Below are 22,606 nucleotides of genomic sequence, written 5' to 3'. Positions count from 1 at the left end.
ACCTCAATTCTTGCTTAGAGCTCACAGAAGTGGTGATGGGGCTGCACAGAGCATCACCAGCTCTGCCAGGGCTCTCAGTCCTGCCAGGCAGCAGCACCTCAGCATCTCTCCTCTTTCCACAACAGCCTCACCCAGGGCTGGTGACACCCAGCAGGATTCATTAGCCCAGCACTTCTCTACTCATCACACTAAAGTCAGCAAGTCCAGCAGATGTACCCAGCTTTCTCAAGCATGTCTGTTAACATTGTCAGGAGTCAATCCAGAGACCATCCCCATCTCCTTCCTACTGCAGAAGTCCAAGCTTAGACTTAATGGCTGAATCATAGAATCAGAATGGTTTTGTCTGGAAGGGACCATAAAGTTCATCTCGTTCCAACCCCCCTGTCAGAGGCAGGAAACCTTCCCCTAGATCAGGTATCTCAAAGCCCCATCCATCCAGGCTTTGGACAGCTCCAGGAGTAGAACATCCACAGCTTCACCAGGCAACTCTTTACAGTGTCTCACCACTCTTGCAGTGGAGAATTTCCTCCTTCCCAAAGAAGTAAAGCATAGCAAAGGATCCTACACATTATTTCTTTAAAAGTGGTTTTGTCATTGGTGATTTGTTGGAGTTTTAAATTATTATTACTGGGACAGGGGGTTGAGGATGGGAATGTTTGGTACGGAATGTGAGACTTTGAGAATAAAAATTCTGAAGATGTTGCAGGTTATCAAGTTTCATTCTGAGGTACAGCAAGAAGTCATATACTGCAGAATAGTTTCAACCTATACTTTCTGCTTTTGCATAAATGAAGTTGAGTTTTCAGAACAACAGAAGTACTTGATTGTACTGCCGATTCTCTCTCCTTTATGTGAACAACCTTTGGTCTTAACTGACACAACCATAAAATATTATATTTGGACAAACAAAGGACATGGCATAAAAGCTTCTGTAACCTGGGCAGTTTCATGTTTTAAATTCATAAGGTGGTCCATACCTTACAGAGCTTGCCATTTTAGCAGAAATATTACTGTTTTTATGAAAAGCTCATAATTTCCCCTTTCCATTCTTTAAAAAAGGATCTTCTACTCTTATTGAATTTTAATAAAGTCAAAAGGGATGTCCTCAATTCTTTCTCCAGAGATGTATATCAGTAGATTTCTAAGACCATCAGCTTGGGAAGAACTCATTATGTTCCCACAGGGATATGTGAACTGCTATCCCCAGCCTAAACACATCCCTTATGATTGCTTTGTTTATCATGCACGTGTAATACATCAGCAGTATCAGAGGGAGGATTTCAATCTGGTCTCTCTCTAGAATGTACATTGCCAATTTTCCCTCTTAGATTTAAACTGAGCCTGTCCCAGTGTCAGCACAGTAGTTTTGCTATAACAGCTTGTTCCTAAGCAAGCCAGGTAATGCCAGTCAAACCAGCAAACCAGGTAAAACCAGGTATGGCTGCAGGTTCATGAAGGAGGACTTGGAAGCATGTTTGAAATACACATTAACTAATCAAAGTTTATATCAATTTTAAGTGTCTACTTAGGGGATGAGAAGAGGTGCTATCTTTCCTTCAGCAGTTGAAATTTGCTGACATGTGGATAGAGCTCAGCAGGCAGCAATATGACTTACAGCCAGATGTAAGCCTGGTAAAAGAGGGAAAACAGAGGCTGGTAGAAGCAAATAGATGAAGTAAGCCAGAAACTTTATACCAATAAAAAAGAAAAAGGAAAAAGAAACTTTAAACTCCTGAGTTACTTCAATCAGATTAAAATCTTTCTGCTTTCCATGTGGGATTCTGCTGTTCCATTCAAATATGATTATTGGGTTTGGTTTCTGTTTGTTTTTATAATCACACTATCATCTCCAGGAATTTTAAGAAAAACCCTCCCTATGGGAAATCTACTTTTCACTTTGCAATATATCTGCCATTTATCAAAGGTCTGAGCTGTCAGGATTTTTGACCTCATGCTCCCTTTTGTTTCATAAAATGTAGTCTGACTGCTCTGCAGAAACACCACCCGAACCTTACCAGAAATGGACTTTAGCCCATGTTTGCATAGATAACTACATTTACTATTACAGGTCCTGCTACAGTAACGTTGAACTCAATGCTTTTTATAGTTTTCCTCACAACTGATTGCAACTGAACAAAACAGAAAACCAATTAAATAAAATATTTGCCAGAAGAATACATGTAGAGATCACTTGCCTCCACAAATCATAATTTTGAAACTGTATCAGAAAGAGTAAGTTTCTAAATTAAACAAAGTATCTGTATATCAAATATAAACAAGTCCGTATCAGCTAAAGTTTTTGTGGGTAGCAATATCTGTAGACATGGAATAAATCTTTCTTTTTGGTAAGCCACTGTATTTTAGGACTCAAAAAAATTTATGTGCATATTTATATTTATTTTCCATAACAAATATGTTTATGGGGGATCATGACATCAAGTTACTGGACAAATAAATGCCTGCATGGACCTAATATTTTGACAACAAACAAAAAAATTAAATACCAGCACCATGAAACTGCAGACTTGGAAGCAGCTGGCCAAAGTCCTGCTCGCACTACTTTAGCAGTCTGCACACAGCATGAAGAGCAGCCCCTGAATCAAAATCAATTGTAAATACAAGTCTCATTCTCCCCCTATTTCTGCTTTGGCTTTGATTTTTTTTTTTTTTTTTTAAATTGGCTAGTATGAATTCAGAATGGGAATTCTTCAAGAGAGTCAAAAAGAATATAGTTTTGCAAACAAAGTTGCTTATCTAGCACCAAAAAAAAAAAAAAGCTCCTGGGATGATTAAGGTCTCTTCAAAGGAAAAGTAGGATTTTTAAAAGCTGTCATAAGTTGACTACTTTTCCCCCAAATCAGAAAGGCTTGCATATTATTAGCAAATCTGAGCACATGCATATTTAGCTTAACACACTAAGGTCTATTGTTTTAGCATGCTACCTGTATATGTCCCAATTTTCTGTGATATTTATCAGTTACATGGATGGCAATTACTTGCCCTTCCCACAGTAAATGGTCTGTTGCACCACCCACCTGCCATGTCTTCGGTTTATGATATTTTAAGACTGGCAGGAAAATTAGTTCCACTTGCATGAGCCTTTGTTTGAAAGTAAGACCACACAACAGCTTTCTGTGGGCAGAGGGGACGGAGAGCAGAAATACTAATTGCAGGAATTCACTAACCAGATACATTCTTGCTGTGACAAGTACTGGCTTTGCAAGACCTACATCATCAGTGATGGTTTTGACTTTACATCCCGCTGCAAAGAAAGGTTGGGGACATGCTTCTTGTTCATAGGATTTGTAAATAATTATTAGACTACAAAATAAAGTAACGAGGACACAAAGGCAGAAGCAATTTGCCTATCTCCTGGTACAACTCTCTCTTGACAAAGCAAGGAATTGTACCCTGATCTTCCCAGTGATTCAAGCCCACTTTACAATCCATGCAACAACATCCTCTGCTTTACCATCAAAGCCACAATTTCTCTAACTCACCAAACTAACAGCATTACAAGAGGATAATAAGTAAACATTAGACTTCTACAGTACAGAAAAGAAGGAAGAGAGAGGATCAATTTAATTTATAGCCTCCCTAGTTTCTCTCAAGAAATCTCATGCAACCAAAAATTTTATGTTCCTAGTACTGTAGCACAGGATGATTTACACAATGCAAATTATTTTTTTAAAACTCCATGTGCACACCAACCTAACCTCTGCCCCTCTCACATTTATGCATTTGCCCTTGATCCACACACAAGTACTCCATGGCAGCACTTTCAATAAACTGTTCGTGCAGGTGAACATCCCTGAGTGATGCAGCTGCCCCTCTGCTTTTACAGTTATTTATCTCTTCATCATGGAGCTCAAAGGAATAATCCTATTGCATATTTCTTCTTCATTTATTTTACTAGGTCAGGTGTTTAAGAGGATATGTGGTCATCTGGACCTCATCACTGTCAAATTTTCATCCACAGCTGTAAAGGGTAAAGAAACTAGTTTAGCTCCTTGGTTTACAAAGTGCTGAGTACCTCCAGTGAGGTGCCAAATGTGTGTGGTGACTCTTTCAGATTGCTGAGTGCTTCCTGAGGTTCAAAGGACCTGATCCAAAGCCCCACTGCAGGAATGACAGCCCTTCCCATCGCTGCAATGCACCTGGGACAGAACAGAGCTTCGAGAATCAAGCCTGTGCTTCCAAGACAAGGAAAGCCTTGCCACAGATTTAAGAACACAGGATAAGGTGGCAGGTTTGAGAAGCACTGGATCATAGTGTTCCTACCTGCAAACAACCCAGAGTAATATAAATAAATTCATACATATCTACTTAAAGAAATAGACATTCAAGACTACTTTAAATATGTTTGGGATCAGGTGCTTATTTTCAATTGTTTGAATATAACATATAGACATGCAGCAAAATTCTCTCCAATCCTCTGGAGGCCATCCTGTTTCCTTTGAGCTTAATATATTTCTTCCACTCCTTAAAAAAGAAATAATAATAAAGAAAAAGTATTCTATGAACTGTCTCTACAAATCATTTTTTTCTGGAAGCCTTTGTTAAAATCAGCCCTTCTTCTGGAAGCATGCAATAAAACAAAGCTAACTAACAAGAAAGGAAGCTAAAAAAAATGCTGACAGTCATATTGTAAAACATCCAGTGCAAAGACTGGCTGCTTTCATTTGGGTTTAAGGCAGCAAAGTCTTTCATTAACAAGTCACTTGTTCAAACACTATCTTGCTTGACAGTAATCAGCTGATGGCAGGCAGAGCAAGCATCATACTTTGTAACGAACTTTGCAAAAGTATTCTTTATTGAATGTATAAATAATGTACAGACCGTCTGCAGGCATTCATGATGAGTGTGTCCTTCTGCAATACTGAATTAGTAGATAGCAACTAAGCAAACAAAAAAAGAGCTAAGTTGCAGCGAAGACTGTAACCACTTTCATTTCTTCTGACAGTTGCCATTTATCTTTGCTTTTGAAGAGACTATGTGGTAGTATTCTAGTAAGGGAGCTGTAGCTTACTGTGAAAAAATAATAACATTTTAGCAATACAAGCCCTCACTGCAGCATCTGTTATTAAATCTTTGCAGAGAGGCGAGGCGAGACCGCTAGTCATAACTGCGGATTAGCAAGGTTCTACTATATTCATTTTAGAGTGCAGAATGCTTTGCATGAAAGCTGTTACTTGCCTTCTATGTCAAAAAATGAACTTATGCCAACTTTTTAATACTGAATTCTTCAAGGAAGCTGTCCTAACAGCCTGCAAGCACTGTCCACAAAAAGCGGCAGCCGTCTAATAGCAGAGAAATGGAGGAAGGACAGAATCAGAATAGCTGATGCTGCTGATTTGCAACATTTTCTTTTCACAGAAAATGACCATCATCTTACACTTCCTTCCTGAGCAAATCAAAAAATGCCTTTGAAAGTGTCGAGCTTTATGATGCTGACTTCAACTCTGACACCCGATTATACAAGAGCATTAACATAAGCGCTCAGCATGCTCCAGGGAATCACTGCATCCTCATCAGTGGAGTCTTAGCAGCTCCACATCCTGGCTGGCTCCCTAGCAAAACAGGCAAAAACCCAGAACTTCAGGTCCTAGAGAAAGGATGATAACTCACACACTTGTGGGAAGTATAACGCACACACTCTGAACTGAGCCAAGTTTAAGTAAACTTTATACTAAATTCACAAAGTTCAAGCAGAGTCAGAACTTAGCTGAATGTAGTTAAAATGCTCGTGAGTTTTCCAGAAACACTAAAATCCTCCAGGAGAAAGTTCATCTTAAGCTTTCACAACGATATTTTCCTGACTATGAACTTACACAGACAGTGCAAGGTGCTATGTAATATTTACCCGTGACACTCACTGTTATGATATAATGTTTCAATGAAGAATAAATTAGAAGCTGCAAATCCCTGAAACCGCCCGTGCGAATGCACAACCATTAATGGATTAATACATAAAGAAGTGAAGACTAGCTGAAACTGAAAATTAGTTTGAAAAATATTAGTGGCATCCACCGTAAGAGTTGCTGTCTAAAACAGATAATAAAGGCAAGACACATAGCTTTAACTGTGAAAAGTTGTGAACACTAATGCTCTAATGCAGTATCACTGGTCCCAGCGCAAGGTTTTTATGCACCGATGTGGCTGTAAAAGCCCCCTTGGAGAGCTGCTGCTATTCCGGACCTTTGCGGGACGTCCCTACGCACCTGCGGCGCCCGGCGGGGCCGTCCCGCTCTCTAACTCCTGCTGCTCGCATCACCTCTAGCCCAGAGATACGTTTTATTTCATTTTCCGTTTGTTTCGGGTTTTTCTTTCCCCGGCGCTTGAGGAGGCAGAGCGCGGCGCGGGGGAGATTACATGGGGATGACTGAATCGCGGTGAATCGATTAAGCCTCGACAATTTAATCTGGGACTTCATGCGGAGCTGGAGGAGATAATCCCCCCACCGCAGTTCGTCCGTGCGTCTCCTTTACCCGGATACCCCGGCACAGACCCGGGGGCACGCCGACCGCACACGGACACCGCCTCGCCGGTCCGGAGCTAAACCGCCCTCCTCCTCCTCCTCCTCCTCCTCCTCCTCCTCGCAGCGCGGCGCACACCGCGCACCCGGCGCCTCTGCAAGATGCGCGCTCGCAAACTTTCCAAACTTCTGGGGAAGTGGCGAGGGGTACGCGGGGTCGGCCCGACCACGGCGGCGCTTCGCCTCCCGGCGGCACCTCACCGTCCGCACCACCCCGAGCGCTGCCCGCGGGGACTCCCCCGCCCCGGGCCGGCCAGCGGGAGGCGGGAGCAGCGCGGTCCGGCCGCACTGAGGCCGGCGGAGCGCAGGTTGCTCCCCGCAAGTTGGAAGAGCAAAGCAACGGCAAGGGCAAGGACCCCAAACCCCGCCCGCACTGTCCCTTGTACTCACGCTGCTGTTCTCGCCCGTCCAGTGCACCATCGCCTGGTTGTGAGACGCGTCCCCTTTCAGCACGAAGGAGGTGCTGATGAGGGAGACCTGCTCCCGGCCGGCCGCCAAGGATGCTCTCCTGGAGCGGCTGTTCTCCGCCGCCGCCCCGCCGCCGCGCCGCGGCTCCGGCGGGCTGCGCGCCCCGCGGGTCAGGGCTACGGGGCGCGGGCGGCCGCAGGGCTCCGCGCAGCGCGGCGCGGCGGCGGCGCCCAGTAGCGGCGGCAGCAGCAGCAGCAGCAGCAGCAGCGGCGGCGGCGGCAGCCGGGCAGCCCCGCGCGGAGCGGCAGCGGCGGACACGCGTGGCCCGCCGTGCGCCATGGTGGCTCTCCGGCGTGGTAGTGACAGGCGGGGAGGTGGCGGGGAGGGAGGGAGACACCGCGGCGGAGGGCGGGGGCGGGGGAGGGCTGTAACCGGAGCGGGGCTCAGCGGCAGCGCCGTGCGCGGGGCTGCGCGCCCAGCCGGGGCGGCGCCGCCATCTGCTGGTCCGCGCCGAAACGCCGGGCGGACTCCGGCACTCACGGACACGGGCACTCGCGCCCCGCGGGAGCCGCGGCCGGGACGGGTCTCTCGGCGGCGGCGGAGCCCCGCTGCTTGTGAACTTTCACCAAAAGCTCCAGGGAGAGGCTTCCCGGGAGCGCCCCAGCAAGATTCACGCAGACGCTCGGCGCGGGTGCGCTGCAGCCCGAGGGGCGCGGAGGGCGAGCAGCCACCGCTGCCTCTCTGGACACGAGGGATGGATGGCCTTGGCTTGGCCGTCCATCCCGGGAGGCTGCAGTGAAAGAGTCAGAGGAGGTCTGTGGTCAGAAGCTGAGAGCTGAGGAGCAAATCAAGCCAGTGCAAAAATACGATTTCTATCATTAAGACAAGCGCTTCCACGGGGAAAAGGATCCTGTCCATTCTTCTGGTCCTCAGCTCGTAGGAGGCACCAGGCTGGTCCAGAGCCAGCTGCTAATCCGTTGTTGCCCACTGTGGGGACATTTGCCTTGCAATTTGGGATTGTTCCATGGCAGCCCCAAGAAATGCTCTCCTGGCATGGGCACAGCCAGGAGGGACAATGATTGGACCTGTGCAGGGTGGCATCACTCAACTGACAGGTGAAGTGGCGGAAGAAGATTCAGCCACCACAGTTTGGGTGCTCTTGCTGCTTCACTGCAGTGTGCTGTGTAACTGTGAATAAATTGGGACTTGTGAAGCAGTTTGCTTCACATGCTGTGAAGAGGGCACAAGTTAAAAACCCAGAATAACTGAGGTTGGCAGGGACCTCTGGAAAAGTCCTGGTGCAACCTGCTGCTCAGTTGAGGGCCAACTCTGAAGCTCAATCTAACTTCACAGTAAGATAAGGATACTCAGGCCTAAATGTAAAAAAACAAGTTTGGAAGACCATCGACAAAACTAATGACTCCAGGTAGAGGCACCCAACAAAGGAGATCTGGGCTGGCTAAACCCAAGGTGAGTAAAGTTAATAAACCAGCTTTAGCTGTAATCTGCCTTTACCCTAATGGCCTAGAAAATTAGGATTACAAAGGCTTTTCTAGGAAGATTAATAGAAAAAATAGTATCCACTGGTTTAACTGTACCATTTACAGGCCTGTGATGACTACCACAGTGACCTAAAGTGACCTGATTATACCAAATTTGTGTAAAAACTACTTTCAGCAAGCTATATGACTGTGTATTAGCTGCATACCTTCAGTGCTAGGAGACCTATGGTAACCTGCCCTGTTATTACTCTAAGAGCTCGAACTAAAAGGCAGTTTCAAATTCAGGATGACTCTCCATTTCAAAAGAAATGCAGAATAAAAGTTAAAACAGTATTTTTTTAAAAATCACATGTGCTTTTTCTTCAGCTCCCAATAAAATCCTCTTTCAGAGTTCCAAGCACAGCCCCACAATCTCAAAACAACTTCCAGCCTTACCCCTTGTTCCTCCCACACAGTGTCTGAACCAAAAGAAGATACTGCCCCTTATCCAGTAGCTGCCTCTGGGACTCCTGAAGGGCCATGGATTAAATTTATTTCTGAAGTACATCTTGTGTAAAGAGAAAGTTAATTAGTTAATTTTTGGTCTCATATCTTGATTCTGGAGACAATATCAAAAGCTCAGAAGGCCTAGGAGAAGCTACAGGGAGCTAAGGAAGGTGAAACAGGAGCATGAGACAAGACTGACTTTGCACCTATTTAGTTTTCCCATAGGATCTTATCCCTCTGAAACATTACCCTTGTAAAGCAAAAACCACCTGGGTTTAAGCGAGCAGAAAGTTAATTTTCCAGACAAAACCCTCTTGACTCTTGTAAACTGGTCTCAATGACAGCTGTAGTCCAACACTTGCTTGAATCACTGCTGTTTGGGCATGTTCTTTAGGGACACAGAAGTTGGGCAGATTCAACAGTTCACAGAAGACACACCAGCAGAAAGTGATTCCTGTTGGAATAACAGGTCCCTACTCAGTCACCTTCCATCTTTTGCACCTCTGGACAAAGAGGAACAAGAGAAAGAATGCAATGCAGAATTATTAAGAAAACATTGACCAACCACAAGTGTATCAACCACCATGAAGGGGTCATTTCCCCATTATTAGGAATACAATAATTTTGATTCTTACATCATGGCCTGTCTCCTGTATAACTGTGGATATTACCAACAGTTTGTAGAATAACCTAAAAGTATTCAGAAGAGATGGAAGGGCCCAAGTCCCTACATGTTAAAACTGGCATGCAAAACCTAATATTTCATCTGAATAAATGTGGCTGGATTTTGTCATGCTCATCCATTTTGCATTAACCACTGTGTTTGACAGGTTGGGCTCCCAAGAGCAGCAGCAAAGAGATGGTAACATCCACATTCCTAAAAGTCAAGCTCTCTGTATCTGTCAGTTACTGACACTTCCAATAATGAGACTAAAAAAGGAAAAGAAAACCAAGCAGTTGTTGCAGAACTAATGAAGCCTGGTTTCTTCCAGCCTTGCACCTTATGGTCAACTGCAAGTTCTGCTCAAGTCTTTCCCCACTGTCAGAATATCTTTTCCATGATTTTCACAGGAACCTAGCAAACCCATCAATAAAGTTCTCCTTGTCTGTCCAGTCACAAATCTTGCCATTTATTTTTGCAATCACCCCCAGTTTGCCAATTTAGTTGAAATTGTCTTAAGGGCTCAGAAGACTCTGACCAAGGTGGATGGACAATACCACAGCCCAATGAATCACTGACTGAAAAGGACTAATCAAGCCTTTTATTCTTAGGCAAGTCAATTAAATATTTTACCTAAAGAATGCTAAAGCTGAGAGAAATTGATTTAATTCTTATGTATGAATTGTGAGACTTGAATACATGGGGATGCATCACTCAACCTACAACTATACTTGTCACTAATTGAATCCCTTAGTAGCAGGCTTTTAAGAGGTCAAGGATTTAATGGAACCAAAAGTAACTTCTCCATTTTCCTTTCCTTAGAGATTATCATAACCAAGACAGATCTGTGGGCAACACAATGAAGTCTTTGCATCATCTCTTGTCTCTGTCACTTAGTGAAACACTTTTGCCTGGCTTCATCAATGGCTGTTGAAGCTGGGTTTATACCAACCAGATTAATACATACTTTCTGAATACTGCAATCTAATAAATACTTCATATTAAATATATCAGTAATTCACAATAATAAAATGTATCTCTAGACAAGGGATGCTGTAGAAACAATACCGATATGGTATTATTTCACTGTGGTGCACACTTAATGACAGTAGAGTTTCAAAATACCAGTAAGGAGCAGATTGGATGAAAATGCTAAGATTTGCAAAACGGGAAAAGAAGCTTCATTATATAACTCCCATTAATGTATTCAAAGTCCTGTAGCTAAGTCACCTAAGAGATATAATGATGTCTTTATTTTGTCCAAAGTCAGGTGACTGCGTCACAGGTCAGAGCCCAATTGTCTTAGGTAGGTACTGTACAAAAAGAGAAACAAAGGTTGATCCAGCTTCCATCCATAATGTTTGGTTATGCAAAGGACAATCAAAACAACACACTTCTAGTCCAAAGCATGAACAGAATACTTAATTACTTCTTATTCTGCTGTGACTATTCTAGGTGAAATGCAAACACAAGAGAAGTGCTACTGATTTTTATGGGTTTGTTAGCATCAAGGTTGCTAATAAAGGAAGGAAGCTAACTGACAGACATGCAAATATCCTTTTGTCTAGAAACCCAAGCAAGCTAAGCAATGTAAGAGACCAACCCTGATAAGTGAGGAGCTCTCCCGGTTTCAAATCTTCTTTAACTGGAGCTTCTTAAGAGTTGCCAAGAGGATGGTTTAGATTTAGTTTAAGAATTCCTAAAACAAAGAGGCTTCCCTAAATGTCTGCAATCTTTTATGTCTCTTCTAAACTCTGGCTCAGCAAATACACAGGGGCAGACAAAAAGATAAATTACTGAGTATCACAAACCTATAAGCTCCTCTAGTCCCAAAATAGAAATGGCTCAAAAATCCAAGGCAAGTTTCTTCCTGTTAATGGCAAAATTATTAGTGCTATGCTAATAACATTTTCTTACATTTTTACTGACTGTCATATTAGATTAAAAGGCTTCAGTTAACCCACTTTATTTTTACCACATCAATTTCTGATCGAATACTGGAAATATTACAGAAAGCTTCAAATTCTGCTCAGGCAGAAACCAAGATGCAATACTAATACTCCTTTTGTTTGCAAATAAAAATATTGATAACAATTTGTTACATGTCTCATCCTCACAGCTGCCTTAGCTTGATAAATCAAGATGACTGCAGATGTACAATATGGTAGAAAATCTCAGAAGAATTACCCACTTAAGCATGCTCCTCGAATATTGTTCTCCACTTTTAAAGGTACTCCTCTTTTAAAGATTGAATTAAATTAATGTATCAAGATGCATTTAGGATACCTTATTCTATTCATTAGATACAAAACAATTTCCAGTTACATTGTGTTTATGTTGATCACGTCACTAAAAGCACTGGGACCTGCAGGTTTTTTGACAAAATCTCGTGCATGAAAGCAACTTAATCTCACACATTCATCAAAATGCCCAACTCCAAAACATCTTATGATTCACCCTGACCATATCATTAGATAACAACTTAATAAACAGCAAAGCTTTATTTCCTCATTACTCAATTAACAAAACCCAAATGCTTTCCTCTTTTCTTAATGAAAATTATTATATCTAATGCCATACCCTTATGCCAAACAGCAGAGCTTTTATTAAGCTATGCCTCTGAGGTTCGAAAATAATTTTTATTTGTATACTGCAACTACCAAAAAAAATCTTTCTTTAGTCAGCAAATCTATGTGTCTTAACACTTATCTCAGTAGTTGTTCAGTAGTGCTCAGTAGTTGACAGAATAAAAAACAAAGCAGGTGTCAGGTTGTTTTATTCTCATTATTATCAATTCAGCAATTGATACATTGCTGTCAGCAGCCAGTCCAGATGCCCACAGAAGAAAGCTTAATTAATAGGTAGCATTCCTTGCCACAAAGAAAAAAAAAAACCTCTACTGCTGTGGGAAGTTGTGAAGTAAAAAAAAGTGAGTAACTGCCTTTGTTCTATGAAGAACTGACTAAGCTACAAAGTACATGTTCAATTATCCTGTTCAAATTTGAACAATATAAAAGAGTGGATTTCAGTATAGTGTATTATCTCTGATTATTACAGAGAGCTCTCTCCAGGTATGGGTGTACTAGCTGGCATGCACTTAGGAGAAAAAATTTGGAAGAGCTTTAAGTGATTTAAGGAAAAACTAAATAGCTTCCAATTTTACCAGTATCAAGTTAGCAAACAGCATGTACACAGAAAAAACTGACACAACCACCCCTTGGCCAGTAGCCTGTAAGTAGGCAGTCACTGATTCATTCAAAGTAATTGAGCAGCTCAGCACTTTTACTAGTGAGTAGGTAAATATACATTATAATCTTGTTTAGTTCTAGCTCATAAAATAAAAGAGAAAACAAGTTGTACAATCACTGTCACTGAGAAAACAGGCTGACAATTAATACAAGCTGTCTTGATGTCCTTAGGTTTTATCTTCCATCAATCAAAAGAAAAAACCTAGTTAACCTGTACATATTTGCTATGCCACAAAGTGGCTTAGTCTGAAACAGAAAAGGTGAGGTGTTATGTTGTGGTGGCTATTGTAAGATTATCTGTCTGCAACCTTCATAATTTCTCATCAACAATTAATGAGCAGAGTTCTGAAAACATGGGAGTTGTCTACACCTTAAGAGCTCACAAGAGAGCAAAATATTTTTGGTTTATGTGGCCAGCTAGACTGTGGGAACTTGCTTTTCCCAGAATAGCTTTCACTCATGTGTTTTCTGCCCTAAAATTTCATGGACCCTATTTGGCAAAATATGGAAAGCTGAGAAATATTTGGGTATTTAGATAATCGCAATGTGATGTGAAGGATGTAATCCTTAGGTTTAGATTCATCTTCATATTTGTCTATTAAGTTCCTTTTATTTCAAATATCATGGTAATGTCCTACCAACAACTTAAATCCTGATCTACTCTTAACAGTACTTTTATCAGTGTCATTTTATTAAACAGTTTGCTAATACAGCTGCATTTCTGAGAAAATGGTGTGAGAAAAATAAATATTAAGCTCACCTAAAGCCAAACCATTCTAAATCAGTTTTAGTCTTTTGCAAAGTATCCAGAGCTCCAGCTGTAAGATTTGGAGACCACATAAAGGCACCATTTTTCTAGAAGGAGATGTTCCCATCTGGTAGATGTTTAGTGGGAAATCAGTATGACATGTTTACAGCTACCTCAGTCCCATTGAACTCTTCATGGAAAGAGCTTAGCAAGGAATGCAGATGTGAGTAGGCTCCAGTTTATGGTTAAGATGTTTTGACCATAGAGCAAATCCTTTCTACTGCAAGCATGCAAGTTTAAGTGGGTGTGGGACTGGGACCTAACTGTGTGGTCTTGCGTGCCTATTCCAAGGGATGGGGAAGGCTTTTGCTCTGAGTTTTCCAGGGAGTGTACTAAATTTTGTCTCATGGCTGAGGTCTGCAGATACAGCACTGGCTGGTTCAAAGCCAAACCAAGAAAAATGAGAGGGTTTTCTGCAGAAGACATATTCAGCTAAAACATCATAGAAAACCACACTATTTTTAAGCTGTGAACTAGATTTACTTAAAGTAACAACCTTCAGGAGTGTCTTCTTTAAATAATTAACAGAACTGTACATGAATTTTGTTTAGGTGGTACTTTTTTTTGGTCTGAGCTGGCTTATTCTTTTTCATCTCCTTTTTTTTCCTTGTTTGCTTGCTGTAAAAATTTGCATGGTCTCAGTGAATAGATAGAGATAAGTCTTTCCCCAAAAAAGGAAGTTACTGAAATAACGTAGCACTGTGAAAAATGTGTACTATCAGATGCCAGGGAACCTGACTGCCACACATTTTGGAGATCATTTTCAAAAAAAAAAAGCCGTATGAGTAATCGTGAAAACTAAAGTAATAGAAACATAATAGACAACTGGTGCCAATTCCTCTCCTACAAACTATTGTTTTTGAAAAGCAAAACAGCTGGAGGGAGATGTTTTATGTAAGTAAAAGGCTGGAGGGCTTTGGAATCACGAACTGGAGAAATACAAAGCACTTCACACTTTCCAAGGCACCCCTTATCGATTCCATTTCTCCACTTAAGAATTCATTTCCTTAAAGTCCCTCTTGCTCTGCGTTTGAGCCAGTTAAACAAAACCCTGCCATATTTTTAACATCTTAAAAATCTTATTTTATGCACCAAGCCAAGTTACTTATATCAAGACACTATACTACTTTTCCCAAAGAAAAGGTACCTTTTGTCATTGTCCTGTGAATACAGGATGACCCAATTAACCTGAGAAAAAACAAACTGGTACATAAATATCATACTCTTTTGAACAGCCCTCTATAAATCCTACCATTGGTACCTCATATAAACACAAAAGATGAAAAGGTAAAGTATTTCTCTATCTTTTTTGTTTTCTATGTAATATTTTCTCTCCAGTCCCAAACATTTGTGGCCTACTGTGAAGTTTCCTTCATCCAGAATCTTGAAAGAGTCTGAATGTCTAAAAATGCAGGTAGACATTTTCAATGCTCTTGGTTCCTAATTTCTAGGAAGATCAATTGGAGCTATGAGCCCATATGCATTAGAAAATGAATTTGCATTTAGAAATTTGGCATTAGTGGCTGTTTCAGTTTTCTTCAGAATTATCAAGAACAGGGAAGTCTGGCAAACATCTGTGTTTTTTCCATATGCCTGGTACATTGTTCACTTTGAACCTGGCAATAAGCACCATGTGAGAGGCAAGGAAGAGCAAATGTGTGTCCATAGGAAACAATTCACTTGCCCAGAGGGGCGGTGGACTCTCCATCCCTAGAAGTGTTCAAGACCAGCCTAAATGGGGCTCTGAGTAACGTGGTGGAAGGTTCCCTGCCCATGAAAGGGGGTGGAACTGGATGATGTTTAAGGTCCCTTCCAACCCAAACCATCCAGTGATTCTAATACATAAAGTTTATACAACAGCTTATAGAGTCACAATATTTTTCATAGAGCTCCAGCTGTAAGATCAGGAGATTACATAAAAGTCTCAGTGCTGGCTTTAGCAAGTGTGACAGTCCTCATGTCTTTAAAGAAAGACTGAAAACACAGAATAAATTAATTCTCTACACTCAGGATACTGGAAAACAAAGAAAGAAGGATTGAAAATTAATTTTAATTTTACATTATTTAAGACATCCTCATGATTTTTCAACATTTTAGTTTTTCTTTCACAGTGCTGTGGCAGAAGGGTCTAGCATGATGTTCTCACCATCTTCTGCCTGACTAAACTTGCAAAAGCATTTGATGTTTATCACATTACTGGACTTGAGATGATTCCTTCTGCTTTTGAAATGAAACTTAGAATCACAGAATGATAGAAAGCTTTGGGTTGGAAGGGATCTTAAAGATCATCTAGTTTTGACTAGATGCCATGGGCAGGGAACCTTCCACTAGATCAGATTGCTCAAAGCACATCCAGCCTCGCCTTGAGAAGTAATTTTTATGAAAAAGGAACTTAAACTAGAATTCTTTTTTTCCATCTTCGGTTGATAATTCTGTATCCCTGAACTATAAAAGACAGAACACATAATCTGAGGAAAATTACATTTGAAACACCTAACAAAACAAATCTGCCTAGGGCTCATGAAAGAGTATTTGAAATCTGAATTTGCATCACCCAAACTGTAAAAATTGACAAAGAAACAGAGAATGACTTTCATATTGATTTTAGTGACAACACTACAGCTGAAGTCCCACACCTCACTCTAATTTCATATATGATTCAGAGTCTAGCCAGAGAAGTAGCACATTTATCCACCAAAATACTTAAAATAGTGTTAAAAAAAAAACCAATCAAACAGAATGATCATATCTTTTCTTCAAAGACAACTTGCTCAAGAAAAATACAGTAAGCCCACAGATTTGTTTCTGCTATTGTAAAGATTCTGCAGTTTCAGTCTGCTGTAATCATATAAATTTATCCATCTATAAACTTAACTACTGTAAGTCTTATTCAAGAAAAGCCATTAAAAATACCTGAATGGCAGAGTAAAAATAGCAGTCTGAAAAGCAAATAAACCATCCATAGCTATTTTTATAAGACTTAAACCACCTACACCATACTGTCAAAAATTACTTTTCCCCATGAATTTTAAAACTGTTTTATGTGGCAAAAATAATCACCCTTTGTGCCTATAGTGCAGTGTTTATATGTTTTCCCGTGTTCAGTTTTTGATACAGGAATAAATCATTGTTCCTGCAATTTTCCAGCAATAGTTCCAGCTCTTGTAGTTTCAGCCTGCATAGAACTGCATGAAAGGATACAAATCTTCTGATCTGGGAGAAAAAAATTAAAAAAAAAAAAAAAAGACTTCTCATGGGGTTTCTGTTTTCAGCAGAAAATATTGGTGAAGAGATTCAGTTGCAGATATCTTGCTACAAAATTTTTCACATCTCTAGTTTATTTCTACCACTTCATTTTCAAAGCACCCTAATTTCCTAGTTTTTCCACCTCAGCTGTATTAGTAGTTATCCCTAGGGATATGAGTATTACTGTGAATCAGGTGCATGCCCAAGTATCCTTCCATCTCCAAAACCAGTCTAATTCTTCATCCAGCTGTGGAGTATGGCATATGGCTCCTGGACTTCATTAGTTTAATCAGTCACCACAGCAGCATTTGATACAGTGCTTGTCACTGTTAGGTTATAAATTATGGAGAATATATTGAATACATTATTGATTTTGCAATTTGAAAAAAAATTAAAATAAAAAAAAAAAAAAAAAAACACCAGCAAAGGAAGATCCTTACCAAGGCTCACAAATCAGCAGAGACCTTCAACAGATATTTAACTGATTTAACTTAAGTCACGCAAATGGATCCACTGATTTCACTAGGAATCTTCCTTTGCATGCCTTGAAATAAAACATTTCAATGAGTTTTTTAAAAGGGTTAAAATGGTGCGACTATTCACTTCATGCCCATTGCATCCACTAAGCATTACCATTTCAGAGAAGGATTCACTTCATGGTTGTATTTCCCATACTACTGATGCCTCAATGTAAGCTGTCATATTGGTCATCTGGACCTTTTATTTACCTTATTTATTTACCTTATTAGCCTTATTCATGCTGTGACCCCTAAGCCAGGTTGGAAACCCATTTGCAGCACAGTCAAAGGGAGAGGCCACTTAGTCATCTAAGGTTTTTAGGTCCCAGAGGGATGACACCTTAGAGACACCTGGATCCCAAGTATGCCATCAGGTCAACAGACTAGCCAAATTAAAGGATATTTCAGTGTATGGGTTCTGCAGAAGATGCTAATCTAGGACAGGTCATGCAATGCAACAGAAATACTGCTGCTCCTTCTGGCCACCAAACACCTACCAGAGAATAAAAGCAGCCTCTGGCCATTCAGAAGTTTACCCCCTCTGACATAAACATCAACTTAAATAATGTCTTAACAGCTACAGCCATCCACTTCCTGCTTCTCCTACTATAAATGTTGGGGTTAACCCTTAGATAGCCTTACTGACATGCAAACCAAACACACAGGGATCTTTTTCAGGTGGATGTAAGCCTTACATAAGCTCAAGTGGAAGAAAATGTTGCAAGAAAGTTTCCATTAGAGCCACAATGCAAGTAAGATATGTTCCCTAACTTCTTTTTCCACTAGGTTCCATTATTTCCAGTTAGTTAGATATCCTTACAATCTCTCCTAAAAGTTTAACTCTTTCTCTTCATGGGTTTATTTTTTTATTAAAGAATCCTGCCAGTATTCCCCATCATTGTCATCTTGTAATTAACCTAGACTCATTAAACTAGACTTACACATGGGGTTGAAAGAGACAACCCAACCAGCTCTGCTTAAGCTCAGGTGTGCTGGCTCTAGCTGTGACCCAGGCTGCTGGGCTTATGCTGACTTAGCCAGCTGAAACTCCAGCAGAGACTGTACCAACTCCTCCCTGAGACATCTCACTGGACACCAGGCAGAGATTCACATCCATGTTTGTTTTTTCCTTAGGGAGCTTCCTGGAGTGGCAAGTCAGGATCTGACTTTTCCTCATAAAAGGTTTACTGATTATGAATGTTCTGTACCGTTCTTTATCTTCTTACCTCCTCCAGACTTCCAGAAGATACATATTAGGCATCTGTGCTTCCTGTATTACAAGAGGACCTTGCTTTTCAGCAGCAGAACTTTCATGAGGGCCTGTGCAACTTTCAGAGAATATTATCCCATGGGATTTATTGTTTCCACAAACTCCCTTGAGCCAATTTCTAAAACATTCTGAATCAACATTTTCAAAAGTTGAGCAACAGTTTTCAGAGTAAGTTTTCTTACAAAAACCAGATATTGCCATGCAGATTGTGAAGGAGGCATTTATCACTGAATCAATGAATACACCCCTTACTTCTGTAGTTAGTTTGACCCTCTAATTCTGAGTGTTAAATAAATGAACCTACAAAACGATAAAAAAAAAAGACAGAAGACAGGTGGAAAGTTTACGTGTCTCTCTTAAAACAAATAAACAAGAAAGAAGATATTTGCAAAGATTTGAGTTGAAAGATCATGAATGTGAATAAAATCTCATCTTGCCAATCGAATATTGCCAAGAGTTGACCCACTAATGATAACAAGATGAGAACACTGTCATTGGTTTAATAGGGAGCAAGAGGAGGCTTTTTAGATAACAATACACCAGTCTACTGAGTCAGGGCCAGACTCTGCAGGTAATCAAATACCTCCTGCTGTTCTGATGAGCATAAGTAGATCACATCACCTTCTGTGCAATAACATGCTTTACACTTCTCAGAATAGCATCTGCTTCTTTAATATATGTGAGTCACAAGGGTTTGGGTAGGGAATCCCTGGACAATATTATTTTAGAAGAGCTTTCATTGGCTCTATTTATTTTCCAAACATGTGCAGGTGTAAGAGGCAGAAAGGTTTGGCTCCTAATGCTACAACATTCCTCATCTGCACACCTGCACTTCTGGCTGCTCTTCTCATCAGAATGCTGAGAGTTGGTAACTGGCACTGCTGTATGATTAATTTTAGTGTTTAACATGTACTAGCTCTGTGCATTCACAAAGCTAATCAAAACTAAATAATATGTGGCACTACCCAACTGGCTAAAACCAGAGAAAATTACATCAAATTCTTACCCCTTTTGAAGTCAACAGAGCTAATTGTGCCAAACAGCATATGTGTTGAATATAGGCTTGGTTATAGACTGAATGCAGCTGTAGGACTGACCAATCCAAAAAGGGCATTCATCTGGCATGTTGTCTGAACATCCTTCTTTCCAAATCCTCAAGGAGCCATGCTGGATAAGATACTTAAAAATAGTCCTCTCCTTACACAAAATTTCAACATAGCATCTGTTATTTTACTATATTCAACAGCAGCAAGGCCATCAATACACACCAAAGCTCTGAAACTCCCACAGGACCCTCCTGTGATAGGCATGTGATACACTGATTCACTCACTCAGGATACCTTGTCATGTGGCTGGACTGTGGTGCTGAGCCTTCTGATCAGAGCACTTTTTATTGCTAAAGAAACCTGGGAATACTTGTCTAGTTCTAGAAAAGCACTGGGAACACCTTTCTCAGCAATTGTTTCATATGAGAACTAAATTTGTCTCTCTGCTGTTTTTAGTATGCATTTCTCAAAAAAATATCAGTAATCACTCTATTGTCACAACACTTTTGATGAAAAATTTTCAAATTAGAATTCACCAGCCATGAATGTTTCCCCCCCAGGTTGTATTCCCATGGATTTCTCTAAGAAGCATTCTCCTTTTAAAGCCAGGCATTTCTTCCAGGATTAATATGGTGCAATCATTTGTAATTGGGTACTAGATATCCAGCTAAAGAAGTAACTACATGTAGCTATCAGGTCAATATGCAAGTATTTCTGTGTAAACTACACTAGAAAGAAATGCAGCATCTCCTGTTTTGTTGATGACACATGTTCCCTGTCTCCAGAGGTGATCTGATCTCTCCAGACTACAGCCCAAGCATATCACACAGACATTAGGGATGATTTGGGGAGCAGAGAACTGAAGTTTGAGATTCAAGCTAATAGGGCAGCAAGATCTCATTCTCATCAGCTCAGGAGATGGCTGGAAGTAAAGGGTCTGAAATGCAGAAAGCAATGTTAAGGTGAGGTATCAGGAAACATTCCATAAGGTGAATTGCCAGCACTTGGAAGAGAATGCCTCTGGTGGCTGCAGATCCCTGTGCGCTTTTTAAAGCATGAGTAGAACAAGGATTTCTAGAGAATGGCTGAGGTACAGCTGACCCTGGTTCAGAGCCAAGAGGTTCACCAGATGGCCATTACCAGCTATATTTTACATGTGCATGGGCTTTATTTTAAACCAGAACACCACAAATGTGAATTTAGCCCCCAAAAGAGCACAAGTACTGAGCAATACCTTTGGCTCAACTTTTTCTCTACCCCTTTTCAACCAGGTACTCCTTTAACTCCTTTAAAGCTACAGTCCTTCTTGTATTCCTTGGTCTCCTGGACCATTTGCATACAGATTTTCAAAGCTCTTCTATGCTTTAGGCTTATATTATCATTTAGTTTTCCAGTCACTCTACTTGCCAGCTTCTTTACCCTCCATTACCTTGTCTGATAGAATTTAGATTGCTTTTCCAGTATCTACTTCACCGAACCATTTAAAAGTCATTCTTAACCACTCTTGTATTATTTCTACAGCAACTTTCATTTATTATTCTCAAAACTCCTTACATGTTGTACATACAGGTCTAAGATTACGAGGAGAAAAATATATCTTAGGTACAAGTTTGTTAGTCATGGAATATTTTGTAGTTTTTTTAAGCAGATGTTGCAACTATCAATAATAACTTTTTTTCATGTCATGAGTACAAAAGACTTCCTGTGCATAAAACCATGAATCCAATACTATGATAGGAAGTGCTTGTTATTAACCTTAATGTGTATTTAGCAATTTATTTAGTATGTTTATTACTGTAGCTGCAGAGACCTGGGGGTTTTTGACATCTTCACTTGAAGATGTGTCTAAGGCAGAAGAAAATATCATCTCAATTGTAGTTTATATCTATATATATATATATATATATATATACACACATACTGCATAGACCAGAATATGGCATATACATGGCAGGTACTGGCATGTATAATCTGGGGAGGACTTTTGCATACACAACCTAGGGAGCAGCAGTGACACCAAAGAAGCAGCCAGAGGCAGCTGTGGAACTCAGAAGTGAAAGGGCTAAAGAAAGTACAGATCAAAGAAGTATCTCCTATAGAACCCATTGTATCCAGGGAAGAGAATTTCACCACTTCGGTGTTCTGAAAATCCTTAAAAGTAGGAAAGGGTGCATTGGATGAGATTAAAAGGGTAAATTCTCATCTTGCTGGATGAACTGCACAGCTGATTGTAAGGTAAATGCCCTGTAAAGACCTTGTAAATGTCATGACAAGATATGAAAACATTATTTTCCCCTAGTACGGGCACATTTTTTAAAAAAATAAATTGAGCTTAGATGCAAACACAGCTATCAGTGTTGTGTTTATACTTTCCCAGAGAAATTGTGGATTCCCCATCCTTGGCAGTGTTCAAGGCCAGGTTGGGTGGGGCTCTGATCAACCTGTTCTAGTGAAAGGTGTCCCTGCTCATGGCAGGGGGTGGTGGATAAAGTCCTTTCCAACCCAAACCATTCTATGATTCTGTGAAATTCTGTGTGCAGTGCTGATCTTGCATTTCACAAAGGGTGTAACAGAACCTGAAAAAGGGAAGGTGCAAGGATGATTGAAAGTATGAGCAACACTGGTATGTATATGAAGAGTCTAGTCAGATTCTTGAGCTTGGCTGAAGCATGACTAAAGAGGAGTACAATATAATTCTATGAAATAATTGGTAGGGAGAAAGTAGCTCATGAATTTGGCATGCAAAAGGGCTAAAACATTTTAAAAGGAACACTTCTTAGTATAATTACACTCCACATGAGATGCTGTAGAAGCAGAAGTATAAAGAGAGAGTAGAGACACGTAATGGCACATTAAGGCATTTGAGAATCATGATACA

General features: G+C 40.7%; 1 protein-coding gene across 2 annotated transcripts in view; it reads right to left on the bottom strand.

Moving 5' to 3' along the window:
* Nucleotides 1-7,056, bottom strand: part of SORCS2 (sortilin related VPS10 domain containing receptor 2) — a 533,743-nt gene extending 526,687 nt beyond the window's left edge. For both annotated transcript variants that reach the window (XM_059845225.1, XM_059845226.1), the window contains exon 1: nt 6,926-7,056. In XM_059845225.1, the coding sequence (XP_059701208.1) occupies nt 6,926-6,955 (30 nt within the window). In that variant the 5' untranslated portion in view covers nt 6,956-7,056. The remainder of the gene's footprint in view (nt 1-6,925) is intronic.
* Nucleotides 7,057-22,606: the final 15,550 nt, after the last annotated feature.

Source organism: Haemorhous mexicanus, chromosome 4, assembly GCF_027477595.1.
Source record: "Haemorhous mexicanus isolate bHaeMex1 chromosome 4, bHaeMex1.pri, whole genome shotgun sequence".
NCBI classification, from domain to species: Eukaryota; Metazoa; Chordata; class Aves; order Passeriformes; family Fringillidae; genus Haemorhous; species Haemorhous mexicanus.
This window is presented reverse-complemented; position numbering and strand designations above follow the sequence as displayed.